The sequence below is a fragment of the Solanum pennellii genome, chromosome 1 (genome assembly GCF_001406875.1).
Source record: "Solanum pennellii chromosome 1, SPENNV200".
NCBI lineage: Eukaryota > Viridiplantae > Streptophyta > Magnoliopsida > Solanales > Solanaceae > Solanum > Solanum pennellii.
This window is the reverse complement of record NC_028637.1, coordinates 6,269,832-6,294,186: the sequence shown is the minus strand read 5'-3', so window position 1 is coordinate 6,294,186 and position 24,355 is coordinate 6,269,832. Positions and strand designations below refer to the sequence as shown.

Below are 24,355 nucleotides of genomic sequence, written 5' to 3'. Positions count from 1 at the left end.
TATTTTGTATAACATTATTGATGTAAAATAATACTTATGGACTTTACTTTATAAAACAAATCTCCTGTGACCGTTTGAGTTTTCAATTCCCATAAACACTAGTATGAATACATATTTGGTCCAATTTGTTTTCTTTCTAACCATCAACTACTTTTTATTAGGTTGTGTAATCGTCAATACCATTCAGAAGATTATTGATTATTTCATCGATTAATAGATATGTTAAATCGTTAACGATTTATTAAAATATTAATTAGTTAATTACTAATTAATCAATTAATAATTATTAGTTTGATAATCAGATTAACTATTAATAGCATATATTAAAATTTTTCTTTGTTAAATATCACTAACAGTCGTATAATATAATAATAAACAAAATCTAATATGATATTTCAAAAATTATCAACTAATTTACGCCTAAAATTAATATTATTAATAACAAAGTGATAACAATATTAGAAAGATTAATTGCAAGTAGAAAATAACAAGCATAACATTTGATATAAAAGGAATCAACTGATTTTGTATTATTTGCACAATCAAAATAGTAAAACATAATGAACCTTCAAGATTTATCCTCAACTGTTATGGAATTATCGGATAATTCATTTCAAAAAAAAAATTAAATTATTATCAAATTGATAACCCCATAATAATAAAAGCAAATTCCTATCAAATTGTTCACTAATATTCCTAATTCATTATCCATAAACTAATAATATTTTCTTTTCTATTTAAATTATCGAATTTGATTCTTTGAACATTCTAATTCTTATCAAACTCAATCAATTATACAAAGACCTTTATGTCGATTCTAATAGGTCTGTTTGTCTTATACTAACATTAAAAAAAATATTAAAAGTTTAAAAATATACAGTTTCTTCAAAATATGCACATGTTTTATAAGTTTTTAATTAGAATAAAAAAAATAGTAAGTACTAAACTTTACTTTTTTAAAAGGGAGTTAATTTGCAGTATTAGCTTATGATTAGCAGACCTTGTGGCTTGTATATACATCCAAGTTCGTCTGGTGCGCAGGTAAAATAGGATATTAAATTATTTGATTAATAATATAAATTTTATATTAGATTTAATATTTAATTTGAAATTATTTTATTTTATCTTTAACAATAATACAAGTTTTTAGAAATTACAATTTCGTGACTATAATTTAATACATGTATTCAGAATTCATTTGATGTACAACTTATCTCGAGATAAATTTAGAATAAGTTTATCATAAATTTAATTCAAATAAAATCATATAATAACTTATCTGAAATTGGTTATTTTGAAGGTTATTTTGAACTTTAAAGATGAAATAATAATTTTGAAATAGCTAGTCTCGGGATAATTTGTTTTCAACCGAACGAGATGTCACACAGACATACATTCCTGTACCTAGACATATAATACCCCACCCCCACTCAAAACCACCCCCTACTAATTTTATTAATTACTTATAAAATAATTATTTTTTATTACTATGTGTATCTTTTTCTGATTGAGGAGGCAGAAATGGTCAGCATATTTGAGTCCTTTTGTTAAGATTTCAGTATCTTTGGGGCAGCAGACATTTTTTCGGGGCACTTTTTGAAGTGGGATTATCTGATACAGTGTTTTTTCCTTTGAAGGTCAAGATGGGGTTGTTGATCTGAATCAAAGTTAGCTTTTTTTTTGGATTCAATGTCATATTTTCTTCAATTCTTGAACTGGGTCTGAGCTATTTCATCTGTATATTTATTGTATTTTTGTCCTTTTTTAATACTTGGTGTTGGAGGGTTTTGCTCTAAAGGAAGTGTATATATTTGGAATTCCCTTTTTGGGTCTCCATTGGGTCATGTTTGTGCTAAATAGGAAACTTTGGTTCAGTTGTTTAGCTGATAATTTAAGGGTTTGGAAAAAGATCACATTTTTGGGGTTTGTGTGAGGGGGTTGATTTCAAGTTGGTGTCTTGGAGGGGTGGGTAAGGTGGGATTTGATGATTTTTGAGTTTGATTGTTGGTATTGTTAAACTATGGGATTAGGTGGTGATGGTGTAAAAGGGAGGTCTTGGGATGTAGAGAAATCAAAGGGAAGGAAGAAAAAAGAAGGGGATGAGGAGGAGACTGGCTGCTGGATGAAGTTGAGGTTTATTAGTAGCTGTATTTCCTCAAGATCTAAAGTTGATAACTCCATCAGTGGCATCAGCACTCGCTGTGGTAATTTCGAACTTACATTGAAGAAGCTCCATTGTTTTATTATGCTTGCAAATTTTAATTGCATTTTTCAATTGGTTTTCCTTGAAGATTGATCCTATCTTATAAAAGAATTTTGTCACTTACATTCATAGTCGCTGGGAGAAGAGGTTAGACGGAGAGGTTTTTGTTGTTGTTGTTGTTGTTGTTGTTGGAAATGGTTATTTGAGCCCTTAGGGCATGCCTTATTGTTATTAGCTTGAGACTGATTGCTGCTGTGATTTTGAAGGGTTATTCTCTATTTCTTAAGTAGTGAAATGAATTGAGTTTAGTTAAATGGTGTGTGGTTGAATATTTAAAAATTCAATGTGGGAAGAAGCTTCCATATGTTTCTTCTTGCTGTATAAGTTGATGATGTTAACTCAGAGAAACTAATAATGAAGCCAACTTAAAGAAATTCAAGATGGGTAGCTGTATTCTGTAAGAGGCATTATTTCATTTGATAGATCAAAGTATTTGTTTTTGATACATCTGGAAGGGGTATTACTAGAACAAACCTAGGGAACTTGTGAAGGCTCCTTTTTGCAAGGCCACAGTCATGTCAGCGTAACGATCTTTGTTGCTCAGACTCTTCAAAAATGTCAACAGTTGCGTGTCAGATTCTCGAAAATTCGTGTTATTTTGGAGAATCCGACACGGGTGTGGCATCGAAAGTGAAGAGTACACGCAACTTAGGTAACAATGTTTGTGTTTCTGGATAATGATGTTGACATTAGCGTTATGCAGATTTCTCACATCATTCTTGTTGTTATTGGTATTTTTTCCCCTTTTCTCTTAAGTTTGCCTGTGTCGCAATTTTCTCAAATTACGAATTCAACTATGATATTTAAAGCTGCAAGACGAACTTAATTGGAGTCAACAATCAATGACAAGAGATGAATCAATGTTTGTTTTCTGTAATTCACCCTCACTCTGCTGATATGATCACCAAGTATAGAATTTGATTAAAATGGCAAAGTTGTAACTCTCGGGTGCACAAAAAAACTTCCGACAGATTGTGGGATTTGTTAGAACCTCCTTCATTCTTGTCTTGAGTTTTCATTTTTCGTCTGAGCCTTTTGAATACTGGATTCTCACCATTTTGTGATTTCAAATTTGCATTCACACACTTGATTTGGTAGAATTAATATCTTATTCATTTTCTTTGTGGAATCACTGACCAAATGTGGCAGCTCTTTTAAGTACGTCTGGTCTTAGATGAGTCATGCCTAGAATACATGTGATCTTGTGGGGTGCTGGAATAATGTAGGAGGTAATTGTAAGACAAACGAAATGGAGGAATTTCGTCCCAAAATACATTTGGTGGACTGTGTGGGAAAAAAGAAATGCAAGGTTTTTTGAAGTTAGAAGTAGTTTAGTGCAAAAGTCAAGTGTATCTTGTCTTCTGAATTTTGGTGAAAAGAAAACCACGCAGATGAAGCTGAAATGTCGGTACAACTTTGAGAATCCTTGTAGATTGATAAGGATGTTTTTCAATTATTCATTTCTGAATTGATATTATGGCTGCTAGCACAACTTTTGTGCTGATGAATCTCAAAAAGATATCTTAGCCATTTTCTTTGTTTACTGAAGAAGAGATGGTAAATTAGACTGTTAAAGTCATCTAGATATAGATTTGAACAATAGATTAAACCTTTATCTACTATTGCAAGCACAGACTACACATATATTTGAAGAAAAATACGATGTCATTGGATCAATGTTCACTTGGCAATGAGAACAAATCCATAAAAAATACATACTATGTCACACACACACATAGTACTTACACAGTTACACCTTTACTCGCTTCAGTAGCTCTTTCAAAACCTTTATACTATTCCTAACTGATAGGAAAATTTAAGGGGTTTTAAGGATTAAATTAAATACTCCTTTTGTTTAAAAAGAATGACCTAGTGTTACTTGGCACGGTGTTTAAGAAAATAATGAAGATTTTTCAATCTTGTGGTCCTAAATTAAAGTTATGTCAAATGTACCAAAAAAACCTTTTAATCTTGTGGTCTTAAACATGCCACGTGGATACCTGGAATTAAAGTGTTGTCGAAAAAGAAAAGAGGTCATTCCTTTTTAACTGTCTAAAAAGGAAAGTAGGTCTCTTTTTTAAACCGAGGGAGTAACATATTTCTTTTAATGGTATTTAGTGCTCGTGGTCCTAATATCTTGTATCATTATTGGCAGAAAGTAAATCGACAAATGATACAAGCATAGACCAGCCTGTTGCTCCAATTATCTCATCCACAACCACAAGTAATGCTGAAAGTAACTCTTCCACTTCCAAACTCGAAGAGGAACTTAAGGTTTTTGCGCAGCTTCGGAAGTTCACATTTAATGATTTGAAGTTGGCTACAAGAAACTTTAGACCAGAATCCCTTCTTGGTGAAGGGGGTTTTGGTTGTGTCTTTAAGGGTTGGATTGAAGAGAATGGGACGGCACCTGTTAAACCAGGAACAGGGCTTACTGTTGCTGTGAAAACTCTAAATCATGATGGACTACAGGGTCACAAAGAATGGCTGGTTTGCTGCTCTCTTGATCTTATTTAAAAGCTTATGTTGTATCCTTTATTTTTGCTATTTTTTTTCATGTTGGCTTGTATTAATTTACTATCTCATTTGGCAGGCGGAAGTAAATTTCCTTGGCGATCTCATTCATCCCAATTTGGTTAAACTAATTGGTTACTGTATTGAAGATGATCAGAGGTTGCTGGTTTATGAATTTATGCCTCGAGGAAGCTTGGAAAACCATCTGTTCAGGAGTATGTAATTGAACCTTTTCTGATATGCTTTACAGTGTTGCATTCTTTGAATTTTGATTATATTCGAAGATCAGTTTGTAATATGTGTATTCTTAAATTTTATCCACCCCCACCCCCACCTCCCAAAAAAATGAGAAGAAATGATGTTTTGGATGTATTAATTACCGGAGATTTTTGGTTGCACACAAGTTAATTTTTAGGTAAGCTATTCATCGTCTTAAATTAACATGCATCATGCTGACCTCCTCTGCAACCACTAATTGCTTTAGTCACATGGCATATCACACCTGTGGCTTGTTGCTGTTTAACAATCTATGAAGTAAGACAGATTAATTTATGTTCCACTACCAGTTAAAAAATTGTACTATGGAGTTCTCCATATTTGCTAAGCTACCAACAGGGGGAATGATCTTTTCACATTGTTTCCTGATCCCAGATCAAACCATAGCGGGTTTGTCCATTTAGCAAGCAATCATCTTTTTGGGAGTCTGCTTTCTTTCTTCTGTTATCATCACAGATTAAAAACAGGGAAAAGTTGAAGGCCTTCTGCAAAATCTGCATCAGATGAGTTTGAGGAAAAAAACTTATAGGCAGTCTTCATATTTTATCGGCAATCTTGTCAGCTCTATTAGTTCTACATTACATACTTTGTATTATTGACCTGTGTCAATTTGCTAGGGTGCAGAAGCTTCTTATGTGAATATATTTTCTTCTTCTAGTGTTTATTTCTTTAATATCAATGGGAAATGTACTTTTTTGTGCTAACAGAACAAAAGTGACTTATGTCCTTGAGGGTACAAAGAATCTTGAAAAAGGTACTATACAAATACCGCCGGTCCAAACGTGATTCGACTGTTGGCAATGTCCTGCCTTCGTGCAGGGCGAGAGTATCTTTTTGCTGTTACCTTCTCTTGCTATGGGTATGTCTTGAATGTTGATTGACTTAAGATAGCAGTCTTCAATTTGGAATGTGACTGAGTTCTTGGACTGCATTACTCTGGATCTTATAGCTATTTTGAAGTGATTGGAGTTGGTCTTACTCGTCTTTCCTTTTCAGTACGATCTACGGTTCGGCCACTAGCAATCATAGTTGGGAGGGTTTTGGTGATTCTTGCGAAAGACAAATGGTTACACCAAAGGCTAACCTTTATTGGTCTTGTATGCATTTTATGTTCCAGTTTTCTGCATTTAGCATATTTCTTGAATAACCAAAATATGATTCAGTATTGCAGTCTGTATCTGGTGAATTGATGTTAGTACTTGCAAAGTTCTAGAACAAATATTTTATGTTCATATCTGTGATTTCTGCTGTGGATGTCATGTCCTTGCATATCTTTTATGAAACTTTGTAATAACTTATTTATTATCAGGGTCCCTGCCTCTTCCGTGGTCCATCCGCATGAAGATAGCATTGGGTGCAGCAAAAGGTCTTGCTTTTCTTCACGAGGAAGCAGAAAGACCAGTGATATACCGTGATTTCAAAACGTCCAACATTCTTCTAGATGCGGTGTGTTCAAACACATTGGCAAATTGATCTCTCGCCCATTTTTATCATTCTTCTAATAAAGCATTCTCTCAGGATTACAATGCCAAACTTTCTGATTTTGGACTTGCCAAAGATGCTCCAGAGGGCGACAAGACCCATGTTTCTACTCGTGTCATGGGAACATATGGTTATGCAGCTCCAGAGTATGTGATGACAGGTAAGATTGAGATCTCAGTTGCTTCTTTCTTCCTACAATGCGTGCCCACTTTCTACTTGGACGGCCCGCTCAGCTTTATCAGATTCTCTGCGTCTCTTCAAGTCTAACCTAGTTGGCTATTAGTTTGCTTACAAATCATTTTAATCTCGTTTTTCTTTATATCGATGTCTCTGTATGTCTCCATGATCTGAACCACTGTCGAAAAGCTTTAGAATGTTTCTCACATCTGCTGAGTGGAACTTTAATTAAACATGTTGTGTACTACTCTTTTTTCTCAGGACATTTGACATCAAAGAGTGATGTCTACAGTTTCGGTGTAGTTCTGCTTGAAATGATGACAGGTAGGAGATCCATGGACAAGAACCGGCCAAACGGTGAACACAACCTTGTTGAGTGGGCACGGCCACATTTGGGTGAAAGAAGAAGGTTTTATAAATTGATAGATCCTAGACTTGAAGGCCATTTTTCTATAAAAGGTGCACAGAAAGCTGCACAGCTGGCTGCACGATGCCTTAGCCGGGATCCCAAAGTCAGACCTATGATGAGTGATGTTGTTGAAGCCTTGAAGCCTTTGCCAAACCTCAAGGACATGGCCAGCTCCTCCTACTATTTCCAGACGACACAAGCAGACCGAGTTGGATCAAGCCCAAGCCCTAATACAAGAAATGTCCTTAGAACGCAAGGATCGTTCTCAAGGAATGGACAACAACAACCACCAAGAAGCCTTTCGATTCCAAATGGTTCTCATGCTTCTCCATACCGTCATCAACTTTCTCAGAACTCGCCAAATCCAAATGGCAAACCATAGAATTGGATTCTGCTGTGGTCTGTTTTTACCATTCTTTTCTTCAACCCTCTATGAATATATTTTGTTGTGCCTACAATTTATGCTTGGGTGATTGACAAGGGAATAGGAGTACACATTTTACATGCTGTGATCTATGAGAGTGCTCAACTCCTTGTAAAGAGTGTAATGTAAGCACCATGGAGTAAATATATTTGTGTCAAGATAAATCACTCTTCCTATTTCTCTTCAACCCACATCACAAGGTGAACTAGCAAATAAAAGGGAATTTTTTTTTTACTTGCTCATACTTTCTCCAAAAGTTGGTCACCTTTGACCTACTCCATAAGCATCTACTCTAGTGTACAAAGCATCTCGGGTTTACAATAATCTAGGGAAAGTTTGCACCGCAAGAAGATAATGTAGACAATCTATCTTGATACAACGATCAATACTTGACTTTACGACTTCAGTTGAGTTTACGACTTCAACTATCGACTTATAGGTCGTACAAGAACAATTTTACTATTGCTCCAATATTCATTTCGAAAGTCTTAACCAAGAGTAAATCTTAGTGTTGCTTGGAAGTCCAGCTTCATTAAGTCTAAATTAAGAATCAATTTTATTGTTGCTCCAAGGTTTGTTCTTAATTGCACCACTCTAAAATCCAGTAATCAAAAGAAAAAAAAAAGAATTATTTAGAAGAGGACATAAAGGGATGCAAATTTTTTTATTATTGGTCTTACCCGTACCTTTCGATGTAAAGTTAAGTTGGAAATATTTTTATTTTATTCTTAATAAAATAATTCATAATCAGACAACTCACGGTTCTTCTTCTCTTTTAACTTACTATTATCATAAAAATATTTAGATATAATATAAACAAATCTATATATATATATAAATCTGGATATGAAATTGCTGATGTGGCAGCCCTCATAGGCCAGCATTAGAATTTATATATTTTATCTTTTTTTAAAGATTTTTTTTCTCTTTTTTTTATCTTGATATGTTAGTTAAATTAAATAAATATCCTCTATTGATTATTTCTCTTTAAATTCCTCCATTAATACCTTTATTATTTTAGGTATATATAAGTTACAATTTATCCCTTTAAATATTTAAACCTTTCCCTATTCCTTCTTGAAAGTATTACTAAATTATAATTAAGACACTAATGACCAATATAAGTTACAATTGTAGGTATTGATTACTCCATTACTCTTTTAATTTATTTATTCAATAGTTAAGAATTTATGGATTACTATAAATACTAAAACCATGTCATCTTCACCAATGCAAGAATTTTTTATTTTATTTTTCCTTTCTTCATCATATTTATACTAAATAAAGTACATCAATTTGGTTATTTCTAATTTTATAATATATAGTTTATTTGTTACTAACTTTTACAATGTGGAAGATAAGATGAGCATTTGACAATTTTGGGAATTCAAATTCAATGAGAACAATATTTAATTTGAGTTACCAAGGTACATCACTTTGATTATGTCTAATTTTATATATATATATATATATATATATATATATTCTTTGTGACTAACTTCTATTGTTAATACTTAACAGTGTGGACGAGTAGACGAGTATATGACAATTTTGGAAATTCAATTTTGATGAGTACAATATTTCAATCATGTTACTCTTTTTATTTCAGTTTGTTTGATGTCTTTTATTTACAATATTTTTTTTGTTCTTTTTTTTTTTTGGTTTTTTCCTCATTATTGATGATTTTAGTGTACTTATTATTTTGCACATTTTTTTTAAAAATAATCTTTATTATTTATAATGGAAGACAAGATGAACATATGACAATATTTAAGTTTAACTTTCATAAACTCACAAGGAAAAGGAACCCTACATTAATGTTTATGTCCATTAATCTTCAAATGGTGTAGTGAACATTGAGAGTGTGTACAAATTGAATAATTAGAGGCTAGGATAATTTTCTTTGGTATTCCTACAAAGATTATTTTGTTTATTTGTTTAATTTTAATTTATTTTAATTTTCTTTGGTACTCCAACAAGGATTCTTTGATTAATTTATCTAATTATAATTTATACCTACACTAAATAATATTATTGAAATTTCAGGTATATTAATTTTAACTTTGAAGACTTGAATCGTTTTGTTTATTATCTTTTAAGGTTCTTTTAATGGTTTCAACATTGTATATATTTTATTTTGAATAATGAAATCAATTTTGAGGATTAGGCAATTTCACAATTTTTATTTATGTTTACCTTTTAGAATAATTTAGAAATTGTAACTAAAATATAGGTAAGTTTAAAGTTGTATTTTAGTTAATACATATATATAATTTGGGTTTAATTTATTTGAATACTTTATATTATTTGCGTAATTGAGACTATTTATCTTTCAATCTATTCATTTTTATATAAATAATAGGCAGTATATGACAATTGTAGTAAAATTAGTCAAGATAGAAAATGATTTACAAACATTTCATAATCTAAGATTAGTGAAAGATGAAAAAAAAATTCATTACTAAAGGAAAGTATAATACTTTTGAAGGAAAAGAATAGATATTAGAAAAAAACTATATTTACATTAAGCTTATTATATTATTAAATTAAATTTAAATTTCATAAAGAGTTCAACTTATTACATTAAATTTACTTTTCTTATTAAAATAAAGAGGATAAATTTAGGATTTTTTTTTATAATTTCGAAAATTCTTAAGCGATTTCAAATTACAAAAGATATAAAATTTAAGTACTAATAATAAACTTAATTAAGACTTAAAATTTGATATATTTAGATTAAAGACTATAAAGAATCTTTAGAAATATATTAAGTAATCAACTATTCAAAAAAATTAATTATTTAGCAAATTTAACGAGTAATTTTTTATCGCGCAAAGCGCGGCTAAGTTCACTAGTATTATATAAGTGGGGTGGTGTAAATAGAGGCTACCAAGTGAGGGTAAAAGTAAGATATATTGAAGAATGGCGATATAATTAATATCGAATGTCATCCGTTTAACTTGTTTAAAATTATTTTTAAAGGGACTTGTTTTACTAAAAAAAGAAGATTAAAAAATTCTCATAATCAAGTATGAAAAAAGTCAAAAATATTTTCCTCCATTAAAAAACACCGAGATCATAAATCATTTCACTAATCTATGGTTATATTATGCTTAAAATATAATTTGGAACACAAAATCACAAAATAAAGGGTTGGATATGATAATAAGTTGACCAATTCTTGCTGAAAGTGACTCTGTTCACTCTTATCCAAAAGTTGTTAGTGGCTTACAATATATATCAACTTTCATGTTAATTTAATCGGGTATATAAGAATAGTATTAAATATGACGATTTAATTTGTTTTATTAAATGAATAAGGTGTATTAAAATAGAACTAGTATCTGGTATTACTAATATCATGAGTTACCATGTAAGAGTAGTATAAAATAAGATTTATAACTAATATCACACTTACATTTGCAACCAAATATTATACTAAAATTTAATATTTATACTATTCTTATACACCCTATCAAACGATACTGATTAATTTAAAAAACCAAGCAGACATATTGACCCCTTTTGTGAATCTTGTCTTTCACTTGTATGGTTAAGATCTAGTCCTGTCTAAATAAACAAACCAAGATTCTAATAATAATATTATCCTCTTTATTACTATATGTTAATTGATTATTTTAGATATGGGACAAGCTTTTGGTTGTATTCAAGTGGATCAATCCACAGTTGCTATTAAGGAAAATTTTGGCAAGTATGATGATGTTCTTGGTCCTGGATTTCACTTCATGCCTTGGTGTTTTGGAAGTCAATTAGCTGGTTATCTTTCACTTAGAGTCCAACAACTTGACATTACATGTGAATCCAAGACTAAGGTTTGCATATTTTCTTCTTTATCATCTTACTCAAAAGGCTAGCTTAGCTTGCCTTTTGGTTCGAGGAATTAGGTGAGTTATTTCGATTTAAATTTTGGAATTAAATTTATGTCACATTTAATTGAAGGTATTAGGTAAAATCGGTATTAAAATCAAGACTATGATATGGATAACTTGTCTCATATAGAAAGTATTGACATAAGTTATTCAGGTTATAGTCGTGATTTTAGTCCCGAGATTACAATTATGAGATATTGTGGTTACAATTGCTAGTTTCCCCCGGGACTTAGTTCAAGTGACAAAGGTTGATGGACTTATGACTTAGACTAGATGTTGTTCGCTTTGGGCAAAGCGATTTAAGCCTAGTATTTGAGTAAATAAGGGTAGAGGAGCGGGCCTATTATCCTGAGTTTTGAATGTTGTTGTTGATCCTAGGAGTTGGCACCACACCGATTTCTTGATTATTTAAAGAAGTTGAAATGACTAGGGTAACGACATACCAGTGAAATTCACAAGTGAAGTCTGGAGAAGGTAAAGGGTTTCCAAAATAGTTGGAAGTTTTAAAACCAAATAATGTGCAATCAATACTCTTTGGTAGTATATAACTTCTAACTATTTTATAAAGCAAATGTTTTTAGTTGTTTCTGATGAAAGATATAATTCTCAGGATAATGTTTTTGTGACTTTGGTTGCTTCAATCCAATATAGAGCTTTGGCAGACAAGGCAGCTGATGCTTTCTATAAACTAAGCAACACAAAGGAGCAGATTCAAGCATATGTCTTTGATGGTTAGGATGCAATTCTTATGCTTGTTGTATACTTGTAATTACCCTCTTCTATAAGATTTTTTGTATCGAAATGTATTGCAAAACGATCTAAAAAGCAATTGCTATTGATACGTTTTCACTACATCAAAAAGGATCATTAGCGGGCTAAATATGTATTTTTAGCGGCAATTAACATTCTTTGTATATGTCCCTAAAGCCTTTAGCGACATAGATTCTAATGACACTTAACTAATGCCGGTAAAAACTTTAGCACTCTTTATTAATATCAATATTTTGTTGCCGCTAAAAGTTGTTTTTGTTGTAATGTTTTTGTTTTTGTTGTAATGTTTACATCCTTAACTCAATTAGTAGGATGTCTTGAGTCCACTTCTTCTCCACACTACGAGTGAAAGAAAAAAGTAAGAGAAAAAACTCAAATATGTCATTGAACTTTGAAAAAAAAGTTCATTTATGTCATCTGTTAATAGTTGAGCTCAATCATGCTACTATCGTTACAGAAAGGGCCTATTCGTGCCATTATACTGTAATGCAGCCCAAGCAAGCCTTACTAAACCTGCTCCTAGTGTTTACACCAGCCTAATGAATGTATTAACATGCACATCAATCACTAAACCGCGGTTAAAATTAACTAATACACATTCTCACCTTAATTTATGGTTTAATCATGATAAATTAGTATTGATTTAGTATAAACACTCGATATGAGTATAGAGAATGTCACTACTCACTAGTTAAAGAGATTTTGCTTTACTTTGCCTTCTGTCATATTCCTTGCTATTTCTCATTGCTTTGAATGTCACTATTTTAAATTCTTCTCTTTTTTTTCAATCCAAAAGCTTCTGTGCTGAGTAGGTTCTATTGATGTTTGTTAGTTATTAGGGCAACTATTCCAACATTGGAGCTGGATAAAGTTTTTGAACAGAAAACTGAGATAGCGAAAACAGTAGGGGAGCGACTCGAAAAGGTAACTAAAAACTCTCTTTATATATTAGTAAGTACTACTTCAACTTTAAAGCAAAACAAACAGAAGAAACTAAATCAATTCATATCTGATTTTCCTTGTGGAATTACATAGGTTATGTCTCTTTATGGATATGAGATAGTTCAGACTCTTATTGTAGATGTTGAACCACATGATCAAGTGAAAAGTTCAATGAATGAGATTAATGCAGGTATGGCTGATACTTCAATTGTTTTTTTGTTTCTCCCCACTTAATGGAAGTAAAGAGTTGTTAGTATTGCTTCATAGTATTCCTGAGATAAGTTGGAAAATGATACTCCCTCTATTCCATTTTATGTGACTTACTTTCATTTTTAGTTAGTTCCAAAAAGAATAACACATTTCTATATAAAGTAACAATTTAATTATAAAATATCAATCTTACCTTTAGTGAAATGATTACAACCACACAAATTTCTATCATTCATTTTGAACCACAAGTTTTAAAATCTTCCTTTCTTTCTTAAACTCTGTGCCGATCAAACTATCTCACATAAAATGGGACAAAGCGAGTACTATTTACCAAGAGACTTGTTTGTGGTCAACTTTTTGTTTTTTGGTCTAGAACCACTTTTTGGGTTTCAACATGTGATTACTTGATTACTAGTTTTGGTGCTCGTACCACGTATTTGCACTGAAGGGTACTTTTAGGGGAGCATTGGAGGAATGGAAGTCGTTGAGACTTACAAATCACAAGTACAAACCGTAAAATCAATAACTTATGTTTGCATCACGGTCTTGTTATCTGGATATCACAAATTCAAGTCGTAAAATAAACCATTGGTACTCGCATCAGCATAAATTGTCTACAAAATAGGTGTGGCCTTCCCCGACCCTGCATAAACCTGGAATGTTGCTACATTGCATCTCGTAGGGAGTCCTTGTTACTTATAGATCACGAATTCAAATCATAAAATCAATCATTAGAACTTGCATTAGTGTAGGTCGTCTACATTACATTTTAAGAAAGGGTGTGGCCTTCCCAACCCTACATAAACATGAAATGCTTCATGCAACGCATTCTGCTTGGCATTAAGCTCGACTAGTTAAGAGTCTAAACAGTTTACAAAGTTAAAAGTATTGAACTATGTGATCAATGTATTAAATTCTTGTTTGCATGTATTAAGTTTAACAATTTCATGGAAACTAGCTTCAAGATTGAGAGAAGCTGCATTTGAGAAAGCAGAAGGAGAGAAGATTCTGCAGATAAAGCAAGCAGAGGGAGAAGCAGAATCGAAGTACTTAGCAGGGCTAGGAATTGCTCGTCAACGACAAGCTATCATAGAAGGGCTCAAAGATAGTGTTATTGGCTTCTCTACTAGTGTTCCAGGAGCATCAACAAAGGATGTCATGGACATGATTTTGATCACCCAATACTTTGATACAATGAAAGAGATAAGTGTCTCATCTAATACATCTGCTGTTTTCATTCCTCATGAGCCAGAGGATCTGCCTTCTGTACAGAGGTAAGAACAGTTCACATCAAGGGAACATATTTAGGCTATGATGCTGAACATCACTATGGTTCCTTTTGTACTTAAAAACTTGAAAGATCATAAAGTATCCTACTACGCAGAGAGACTTTCCGATTCATCTTAATTATGACTACAAAGTATCAATTGGAAGAAAGATTAATTACTTACGCGAATGATGAAGCCCAGGCGAAAGGTTAGAAACCAGTCCCCTCAAAATCAACATTTAGGATGGATCTTAACAAAAATTCATGAGTTTGCATTACCAGCTTAAGGTTATTCTCACCGGCGCAGAAGGATAATGTGCTGAAACAAATCTATCTAATTTATTACTCTGGATCATACAAAATGACACAGCTTCACTCACTTTTCTGTAAGGTAGTAACACACTCATGGCTTGAGGGCTACAGCCAACCCGATCTTAGCGCTCTTTTCAATTGCCCTAGTGTCAACTTCACCTGATATTGTGAAGAGGGATTTTGGTCGCCACTCGTGTTGAATGAGAGCACTTGCCTTACCATAGCTGTTAACGCGAGCCTTCACTGTGGTCAATGGGTCCAACAAATGCTGTGTCCCAATGGTGAGTGTGTTCTCATTGCTTGAGAAGCTGTGAGTCAACTCTGCACCAACAGCTGTGTTTGTCACCGGCTTCACGGTGTGGTAGTAGGAAGCACTGACAGTATCACCCTTGTCATTCCTGCATAAAATTAGTACTCAGTCCACAAAAGTTCAAAGATAAGAAAACAACAAAGGTGATGATGGAACATATTGGTCCCATTGTCGCAATCTCAGCAAAATAGTACTAGAACTTTGATGCAATTTTACAGCCATCATATCATTTCAATATAGCATCTCATCAGTAGAGGAGACAAAACATTCTTTAGTAAAACATGAAAAAATTCAAATGCCAAAAGTGTTTCTTGCAGAAAGATAGAAAACCAAGACATTGCAAGGTATCATTTGACGGTTCGAAAGAGAACAAATGGCTAAAAGACGGATTTTGTTCCATGAAGAATCTAACAAATACATTATGTCCAAAAAAGACATCATGTAAATACTTACAATGCTAAGGAAGCAATCAGATCAGACGAAGAAAAACTCAGACCAGCATTGCATTTTGTGAAATTGCCTGTAGCAGTGTCAAATGATACATCAGTGCCCAAAGCAACGATGTTGTTTCCAGCAACGCCAGAGAAGTTGACAAGAGGACTTGCTGTAAGTCCAATGCTAGTGTTGATCCCAGCATACTCATGCAAGTACTGGAGCTCTACCTGTAACATAATACTTTTTGCTTAGTATAACGCAGTTCACTAAACTACCAGCCAGCTACAGAGAAATAAAGTTAATACCTTTCCAGACTTCTGATCTGGTACAACAAAGCTGAAAATTGTCTTGAGTCCTGGTGCAGGTTCATCAACAGTGATGGTGGTGTAAAGCTGCATCATTCAATCAAAATTACTTAGCATATTCTTGTATCGCCCCACAGCTCAGTTTGATGAAACAAACTTGAACTTCTGAAAAGTTGAAAATTAAAACAGCAGACGGACAACTTCTTCTGAGAGTGCAAAGGAGATATTCTCCTCCCCAATTGACTATCCTCTGACTTTGATTGTGCAACTCTTTTTTTAAATACCACAAAACTTGTCTTGACTATCATGCTTGACGAATTCAGTCTTCCATCACTATAAGTTAACGTTTGGAGGTATACATCGGGGTTGGAGGGATGCAACAGGGGGGAATTATATTTAAGGAAGCATGCACACCATCACCAAGGCAAATGTTAAGCTAACACCTAAGATGCCATTATGTGGATTAAAGCAAGTCTGCACGAGAGATCCAACAGCGACATGGGGAAGAGGGCACAAATGGGAAACATAAAAGTTAAAACTATAGTAGATATTGGTCAAGTGACTATCCAAACATTTTAATTACAGCCTTACAGTTGTTGGACAACATATTAATATTGTTAACTGCCAGTGTGAAAACAAATCATAGACACCAAGCTAAACTAACAAACACAATCTTTCAATAACATCAAGGAGAAAGCTATTGACTCCATGGGCTCGCAGAGCATTAAATCAGCTCATAAGGAAGAAAATGATAACAAAGTAACCAAAGTGGGAATCCTTCATTTTTACTGCCGATTTTCTTGATTTTTGTGTGTTATAAATTCAGGGAAACGGATACTTGAAGGATTGAGAAAGTTTGACCAAAGTGTGGCCAGGTCAATATAACTCACAAGTCAAAACTTAACCTGTTGACTGTTGAGCACCTAGTATCTCCAAAGATGTATGAATGCAATACTGTATCTCCCAATAGAAGTTGCTAAATATAGTACATACTAACAAATATGAGATACCAGTAATGAAAAATGAACTCACATTGGAATTGGTGTCCACTTTTACATCAGTGGTAATGTTTTTGTTTTTCAGCTGGGTGCTAACATCCGCCAAGAATAATTCACCTTTCTTCAGACCAGATGAGGTAATAGCCTGAAATGTAAGACAAACCTTTAGCAACATATACTTGGAAGTCTTAATTGACCACAAAACAATTTCAATAACAAATTGTCAAACAATGTGAAGAATCCATTACATGCACTGTGAAGTCCCTCCCGTGAAATACAAACACTCTGCTTGAAGTTAGTAAAGTAACAAAATAACTAGAGGCTAATGCATTCTTGTGGTACCGGATTCATCTGAATCCGGTATGTTTCATAGTATAAATTTGTGTATAAAGTTCCATTAAAATCCCAACAGACAGTATAGATGAACCATAATTTTAAAATACAACAGATTCATTGCTAAAATTAAATAATGAACCAATAGATTCTAATTCCTAAATTTCCCATTCCAAAAGATGAAAATAATTATCAGTCGCATGTACCTGTAAAATGTAAATCAGATGACATCTCATTCTTAATTTCTAAAGTAATTAGTTTCTTCCCCCATCTTCCTAGGAGCAGCATAAGACCAAGTTTATTAACCCCCGCTCCACACACATACACCTTAACTTCTTCTAATTTCCAGCATATTCAGTAAAATTCGTCACAATTTCATACTTGACTACAGAAACTACAGCTCTCTCATCCCACACCCCAAAACACAACCGCGAATGAACAATAAGCAAAAAGTTTAAATGATAATCATATACATATCCAGGAAGAAACTAACCACTCCTGTTGTGCTGAACGTAGTGATGGTGAACTTATGGTCACTGACATAGTCCCTGTACAGAAGATCTAAAAACAACAAAAAAAAAGATACAATATCCATCAATTACCACCACACATGCAGTTCATTTGATAATTTTTTTCATCAAAACAATCTCCATGTTTAATTTTGTACAAATGAAGTTTTATAAACTTCCTCCGTTTCATTAACGTAGCACCTTACTGTGAAATTTTCATATGCACTTCAAATTATCAATTTCAGTACTTCTCCATAGTTCCCAAAAATGTAAATGTATTTCTAAAAACTTAAAAAAAGCTCCATGTCCGAATTAACAGTTAAAATCGTTTTTAAAAAAGTTCAAACTCTCAAAAACCAAAAAGGTGCTACATAAATTAAGATAGAGTAACTACCAAACAGCAATGAAAAAAATAATTTCCTCCAGATATAATAAATACACCATTTCCGTTGCTCAAACTCTTCAAAAATATTCACAGGTGATTATCGAATATTTCCAAAAAAAAAAGTAGCTAACATATTTACATAGCACCAATCTATATTGCTCGAACTCTTCAAAAATATCAACAGTTGCATTTCGTGTATCCAACAAAATAGTATAATTTTTTTTATAATTCAACAAGGATGCAACAACATTTTAAGAGAATCAGAGCTGTTTACATGGCACCAAATTATGTTACACGTAACTCTTCAAAAATATCAACTAGTGCATATCAAATATTTCAAAAATAGTACTACAATTTTTAAAAAATCCATACAACAACATTTCTGAAAAATCCGAGCAATACAAGTACCAAAACAATGAAATAAAAACGGAACAAAACGAAAAAAAGTGAAAAAATACCTCTAGCTTTTTTGCCGATATCGGAGTAAAGTCCAGGTCCCTTCACCATCGCTGCAACAGAAGAGAGAAAAAAAAAAACTCGAACTGCAAAAGAGAGAAAGAGAAGCTTCTAGAGAGAGAAAGTCTACTTACAGAGAGAGAAAGAATCGGTGTGTATCGAAAGACTTGGTTTGTTACAAAAAAAAAATTATAGTGTAATAGGAATAACCCTAGACTATTTCGTTTAGTTCATTTTAGACCGTTTGATCTAATGATGGATGTGAAGGAAGAGATTCTGGACCGTTGATTATATCTAACGTGAGGGTAATTTAGTACTTTTATTATTTTCTGTTTTACTGAATTTAATTTTTTTTTTTGGTTAGACCAACCTGGATCATTCACAGCCCTTCGGCTCTGCCTAGAGATACGTTGTCAATTTTGAAATTAAAAAAAAAGTTTAATTTAATTTATTTTCTTCGGACTTAGACCGATTAAATTATGACTCGTTTAACTCGTTCATCCATTATAAATAATATGAATTATGTTAAAGAATGACAAAAACCCCACATCGGTGATTAATGAGATGGGTGGACTCCTTATAAGGCTTGGGCAATCCTCCTCCCTTTGAGCTAGCTTTTGGGTGTGAAATAGGTCTAAGACCTAATTTCACAAATTACATTCATTAATAGTTATTCGTTATTGACTTGACACATGAATTATGTAATTTCATATTACATGTCCAACAAGTTCTTATGATCCGAATTATGATATTTATGTACATTTTCAATTGTTAACAAAAGGCATGAATTCAAGTCATGAAAATTTATCAACATGAATTGTGGTGGGTTAATTAGAATATCTATATTTCAGAACTAAAAGAGTCTTGAATTTGAGCTTTCGAATTATTTACTATTTTCGTTCAATTTTATTCGTTATATTATGGTTTTCAAAAAAAATTAATTTGACTAATTTTTAAGTTAGATTACATTAATTCGATAGTTTAAGTAAAAAATTTAAATATTTTAAATACGAAAAGTACTATAAATTATAATTTTTTGCATTATCAATATAACAAAAAAATACATTCTAAAATATTAATTAAATTTCTTATACTTTAACTAAAAAAAACTATCATAATTAAAAATAAACTAACAAAATATTATTTTTTAAAAAAAATATATCATATCACGAGCACTTCCCAAAAGAGTCCTCAATACATAAATAGAAAATTTACTCCAACTTTAATATAAATATCAGTATAAAAATAATTTTTTAAAAAAACCATAGAAATGTATATAATTTTTTCTATTAGTTTGCTTTGTTGGCAAATAATCATACACAAACAAGCACGCACGTTTTCAGCATTTTCCTTCATATGCTTTTTTAAATTAAAAAAAAAGGTTCAAATGTTGTTTTTTTTTGGAAATTATACCTCATATTTAAATAATACAAACTGTAATTGTAAATTAAAATTATTATAAACTATAACTCTTATTTCCTTTACATTTTCTATCTTTCTAAAATCAACATGAGAATATGCTTTTATTCTCTTATTGGCTTACGGAGAAGAATATGCTGTCGCTAATTCCTCCAAGATGCTTTTTTTACCTCACTCGAGGTTCGAAATGTACATCCGAGTTTGAAGTGTTTGATTAAATTTTAATTACATATTGTAAAATTATTCAATGTGATAATTTATCATGATTTTTTTCATATTTAAGTTTGAATTTGTGAACTTTAATTAAGAATGAAGTAATCTGATCACTGTACTCACAACAACTCATTTTGTTCGCTAAAAGAGCTTCTCACTTCTCATTGTGTTTCGTTTTGCTTCTTCTTCGTTTTTTCTTTTTTTGGGGTGGGTGGGAGGGGGGAAGCCTCAAATATACCATCAAACTTCAGAAAAGACTCATTTATGTTATCCGTTAAAAGTTTGGCTCATTGATGTCATATCCGTTTAACTAAAAACTCATTCATGCTATTATTTTTTAACAGTGATTTTACAAAACCATTTTTGACACGTGACCAATTGTAATTAGGCCACATCATCAATTTTTTAAATAAAAAAAATCATAATTCATAAAAAAAAATTGAATTAGATTTTATTTAAAGTTGATGACGTGACCGAATTATAATTGGTCATATCATCAATTTTTTAAATAAAAAAATTAATTCTGAATAAAAATTGAATGAATTTTTTTTAATTAAAAAAATTGATGATAATTCCGCTACGTATCAAAAATAGTTTTGCAAAATCATTATTAAAAAATAATGGCATGAATGAGCCTTTATTTTAACGGTAATGACATAAATAAGCTAAACTTTTAACTGGTGACATAAATGAGTCTTTCCTAAAAGTTTAATGACATATTTAAGCTTTTTTTCTCTTTTTTTTTTCCAACGGAGTATTTATTTTTAATGCCATAAGGGGCGTTTGGTATCATTGTTGGTTCTTATAAAAATAAGTGTAAATTAGGTATATAGCATATTATGTAGTCATATTCTCAAGTTATGGCACAAGAGTTTGATTTTCATTTTATAACATATAATATATCAACTTATAGCATTTCTTTAAATTAAAATATTGTAAATATTTATTCTGTAAAATTAGGAAGAAAAATAAAATTAAAAAATGATTAATTAAAATTGGATAATTTCCGTGAATGTAGTTACTGTTATTAACTGATAACAAAATGTGCACCTTTTAAGGGATTTTAAAATATATTAATTATAGATATGCACCTTAATTATCTCAATCCGTTTTTAATGGTAATTATTTTTGATTTTATATCCTTAAAAAATTGTATTCTGTTATCTTTCTTTCCATAAACGTGTATCATTTTTTTCTTCAGAAATTGAACTATATTCATATATTCGAATTCTGTCATATTTTATCGTTTTTTTTTTTGGAAAAACAAATTAAAATTGAAGGTTGAAAAAGTTTAGATTTGATTTGATGGAGAAAATTGTGTCAATTTTAATTAAACATGGTGGCAAATGGAATTCATCAGGTTAGTTTTTTTTAATATTTTAGTAATGTGTCGTTTTTTTCCCCCTGTTATATTGCATATGTTAAATTGATATATTTTTTTTTTGAAACATTAATTCAGTGTTTCTACTAATAAATATTTCGTAATATTAAATGTATTTTCATGTGTAATTAAAACGAAGAATGATGTTAAATGTGATTACTAGTTAAAATTAAAAAATTTACAGTTTTTGATCAATTTAGCAATTTTTTTGTTTTTGAAACAGTAGAACAATATCTGACATTTTGTATTAATAATGTATACATTTTGTATTTTAATGTATATAAATAGTATATGAACAATATATACGAAAACAATGTTTATAGTTGTCGTAGTTATTATTGATTTGTAATATATATATGAATTCTGTATAAAAATTGAATTAACTGTATATTATTTTTTTTATTAAAGTGGATAAATTGAGTATGAAAGTGTATTTTAGATTGTATGTAGTAGTTAGTTGTGTAGTATGCAGTATGTATAAAAATTGTTTTAATTTTGTATTAATTTAAAATTTTGTTATTGCATGTATATGTGACTTGCATATAAATTGTGTATGATTTGTGTATTAATTTTGTATAAAATGGTATTAAGTGTGTAATAAACAATGTATTAATTGTGTATTAAATTACAATAGTGTATAAACAGTGTAGTAATTGTGTATTAAATTATGTATGAAGTGTGTATTATTTTTGTACGAAGTGTATGAAGTGTGTGTTAAACAGTGACTTGTATATAAATTGTGTATGAAGTGTGTATTAATTATGTATGAATAAATGTATAATTTTATTATGGGATGCACTGAATGTAATTTTATTGTTGTGAAACAGGGAAATACGTTGACTTTGATATGGAGGGCATCCTATACGATACTTCTACTCTTTATACTGGTTTAGTTAATGCTATAGTAACTCAGTTAAACATAGAAGAAAATCTAAATTCTGTTGAAATAAAGTATATAGTTAGCGAAATGTGTCCACCTATAAAAATTCATAATGATGTTGGGGTAAAGGTTTATCTAGATCCGATGAGGGTGAATTTGAATTTTTTTACAAAATATCCATTATGCATCACTTTGAAAGATTGTGGGCAGTATAACGAATGTCATAGAGTTATAATTAATGATAGAATAAATTCTGATGTTAGATTATCACAGAATAACATAGATCTGTACTCCAACAATTCTATCAGTTTTATCGGAATGGATTTAGACGGAGTTGTCAATGATAATAGTGAAATAGATAATGATATAATATGTGATCATTCTAATTTATTTGTAGCTGATAATCAGATTTATAATAATAAAGAAACCCTTAAGGAGGTTATGAGGCATGTTGGACTTGTTGAGAAGTTCAGCTTTCGGGTTGCACGTTTTAATGCATCTAAGTAAGTTTAAATTTATTTTTTGTTTTTTTTTTGTTTTGTTACAATGTATATATATTGTAATGTATATTTTATTAAATTTTGTAACAGTTATCACCTGAATTGTATTTCTAAGAGTTGTTCTTGGATGATGAGGGCATCTAGTTTGAATAAATCTAGTTTATTCAAAGTTCGGAAGTATATTGCTCAGCACACATGTTGTGTTAGAGAAAAAGTTTATGTTAGACGTCAAGGGATAACTGACGTTGTAGCTGTCTTGATAATGGATAATTATATTGATCCATCTAAGGTATATACTCCAAAAGATGTAGCTGATGATATGTTGAAATTGCATGGTGTTTCGTTGACATACATACAGGCATGGAGAGCTAAAGAAAAAGCAGTAAAGTTGATGCGAGGAGATCCAACAGAATCTTATGCAAGATTACCTGGTAATTTCGAATATAATGATAAATTTAAACATTAGTTATTTTGTTGTGCAGTAACAGTTTCATGTATTCTTTATGTATAAAATATGTATTTTTTATGTATGAATTGGACTGTTATTTTCAGGTAATTTCGAAAATAATGATAAATTTATACAGTAACAGTTATGTGTATTTTTTATGTATAAAATATGTATTTTTTATGTATGAATTAGACTGTTATTTTCAGGTTATTTTTACATTTGGGAGCAAACATCTCCAGGATTTGTTTTGAAAATAAAAAGGAATGAAGATGATACATTTTTATATGCATTTGTTGCTTTAGAAGCATGTATTAGGGGCTGGGAATATTGTAGGCCAATTGTAGTTGTTGATGGTGCTGCATTAAAATGTTCATATGGTGGTACAATGTTAACTGCAAGCACATTGGATCCGGGAGGTAAAATATTAGCCTTTATGATTTTCTAATTATATAATATAATGAAAAAATATATGAATGATATTTTTGATTTGTGTGATATTTTTTTCAAAAATTAATGAGCAGGTCATATACTTCCGTTGGCGTATGCGATAGTAGATTCTGAAAATGATGCTTCATGGACATGGTTCTTTAAGCAATTTAGAGAAGCATATGGAGTTAGACAAAATATGTGTTTTATGTCACACAGAAATGAAAGCATATGGAAAGGGACAACAAATGTATATCCTGAATCAGAACATTATGCATGCATATGGCATTTATCAGTCAATGTTTTGAAGAATTTCAATAGAAATACTGAAGATTTGAAGATGTTGTTCTTTTCATTGGCAAAAGCTTATACAAAACAACAGTTTGAGACAATTATGGGAAGAATAGATCAGATAGATAC

The 24,355-nt window shown here is 31.3% G+C and overlaps 3 protein-coding genes and 1 pseudogene across 3 annotated transcripts; 3 read left to right on the top strand and 1 right to left on the bottom strand.

Annotated features, from left to right (window-relative positions):
• The first annotated feature begins 1,484 nt into the window (after window positions 1–1,484).
• On the top strand, window positions 1,485–7,779 carry LOC107008262 (probable serine/threonine-protein kinase PIX7). The gene is made up of 6 exons (XM_015207221.2): window positions 1,485–2,204; window positions 4,419–4,753; window positions 4,857–4,992; window positions 6,363–6,499; window positions 6,572–6,695; window positions 6,974–7,779. The coding sequence occupies exons 1-6, from the start codon at window positions 2,021–2,023 to the stop codon at window positions 7,501–7,503; spliced, it is 1,446 nt and encodes a 481-aa protein (XP_015062707.1). The 5' UTR covers window positions 1,485–2,020; the 3' UTR covers window positions 7,504–7,779.
• Window positions 7,780–11,107: 3,328 nt separating this feature from the next.
• LOC107007873 (hypersensitive-induced response protein 1-like) lies at window positions 11,108–14,765 on the top strand. Its single transcript, XM_015206690.2, has 5 exons — window positions 11,108–11,378; window positions 12,046–12,166; window positions 13,039–13,130; window positions 13,242–13,338; window positions 14,317–14,765. Exons 1-5 carry the CDS (start codon window positions 11,190–11,192, stop codon window positions 14,634–14,636), a joined length of 819 nt encoding a protein of 272 aa, XP_015062176.1. The 5' UTR covers window positions 11,108–11,189; the 3' UTR covers window positions 14,637–14,765.
• A 16-nt stretch (window positions 14,766–14,781) lies between these two features.
• On the bottom strand, window positions 14,782–18,843 carry LOC107007872 (mitochondrial outer membrane protein porin of 36 kDa). Its single transcript, XM_015206688.2, has 6 exons — window positions 18,671–18,843; window positions 17,812–17,879; window positions 17,020–17,130; window positions 15,988–16,074; window positions 15,701–15,909; window positions 14,782–15,335 (listed from the first exon to the last, which is right to left on the bottom strand). Exons 1-6 carry the CDS (start codon window positions 18,717–18,719, stop codon window positions 15,029–15,031), a joined length of 831 nt encoding a protein of 276 aa, XP_015062174.1. The 5' UTR covers window positions 18,720–18,843; the 3' UTR covers window positions 14,782–15,028.
• A 4,280-nt stretch (window positions 18,844–23,123) lies between these two features.
• Window positions 23,124–23,954, top strand: LOC107016873 (annotated as a pseudogene).
• Window positions 23,955–24,355: the final 401 nt, after the last annotated feature.

What these genes read in the sequence shown, in the direction of transcription:
- LOC107007873 (XM_015206690.2), top strand. Translation starts at nt 11,190, where the DNA reads ATGGGACAAGCTTTTGGTTGTATTCAAGTGGATCAATCCACAGTTGCT. An exon ending in CATGTGAATCCAAGACTAAG is followed by an intron (nt 11,379 to 12,045) that starts GTTTGCATATTT and finishes TATAATTCTCAG; the next exon opens with GATAATGTTTTTGTGACTTT. An exon ending in TCAAGCATATGTCTTTGATG is followed by an intron (nt 12,167 to 13,038) that starts GTTAGGATGCAA and finishes GATGTTTGTTAG; the next exon opens with TTATTAGGGCAACTATTCCA.
- LOC107008262 (XM_015207221.2), top strand. Translation starts at nt 2,021, where the DNA reads ATGGGATTAGGTGGTGATGGTGTAAAAGGGAGGTCTTGGGATGTAGAG. An exon ending in AGGGTCACAAAGAATGGCTG is followed by an intron (nt 4,754 to 4,856) that starts GTTTGCTGCTCT and finishes CTCATTTGGCAG; the next exon opens with GCGGAAGTAAATTTCCTTGG. An exon ending in CCAACATTCTTCTAGATGCG is followed by an intron (nt 6,500 to 6,571) that starts GTGTGTTCAAAC and finishes GCATTCTCTCAG; the next exon opens with GATTACAATGCCAAACTTTC.
- LOC107007872 (XM_015206688.2), bottom strand. Translation starts at nt 18,719, where the DNA reads ATGGTGAAGGGACCTGGACTTTACTCCGATATCGGCAAAAAAGCTAGA. An exon ending in CGTTCAGCACAACAGGAGTG is followed by an intron (nt 17,131 to 17,811) that starts GTTAGTTTCTTC and finishes CTTACATTTCAG; the next exon opens with GCTATTACCTCATCTGGTCT. An exon ending in CTGATTGCTTCCTTAGCATT is followed by an intron (nt 15,336 to 15,700) that starts GTAAGTATTTAC and finishes AATTTTATGCAG; the next exon opens with GAATGACAAGGGTGATACTG.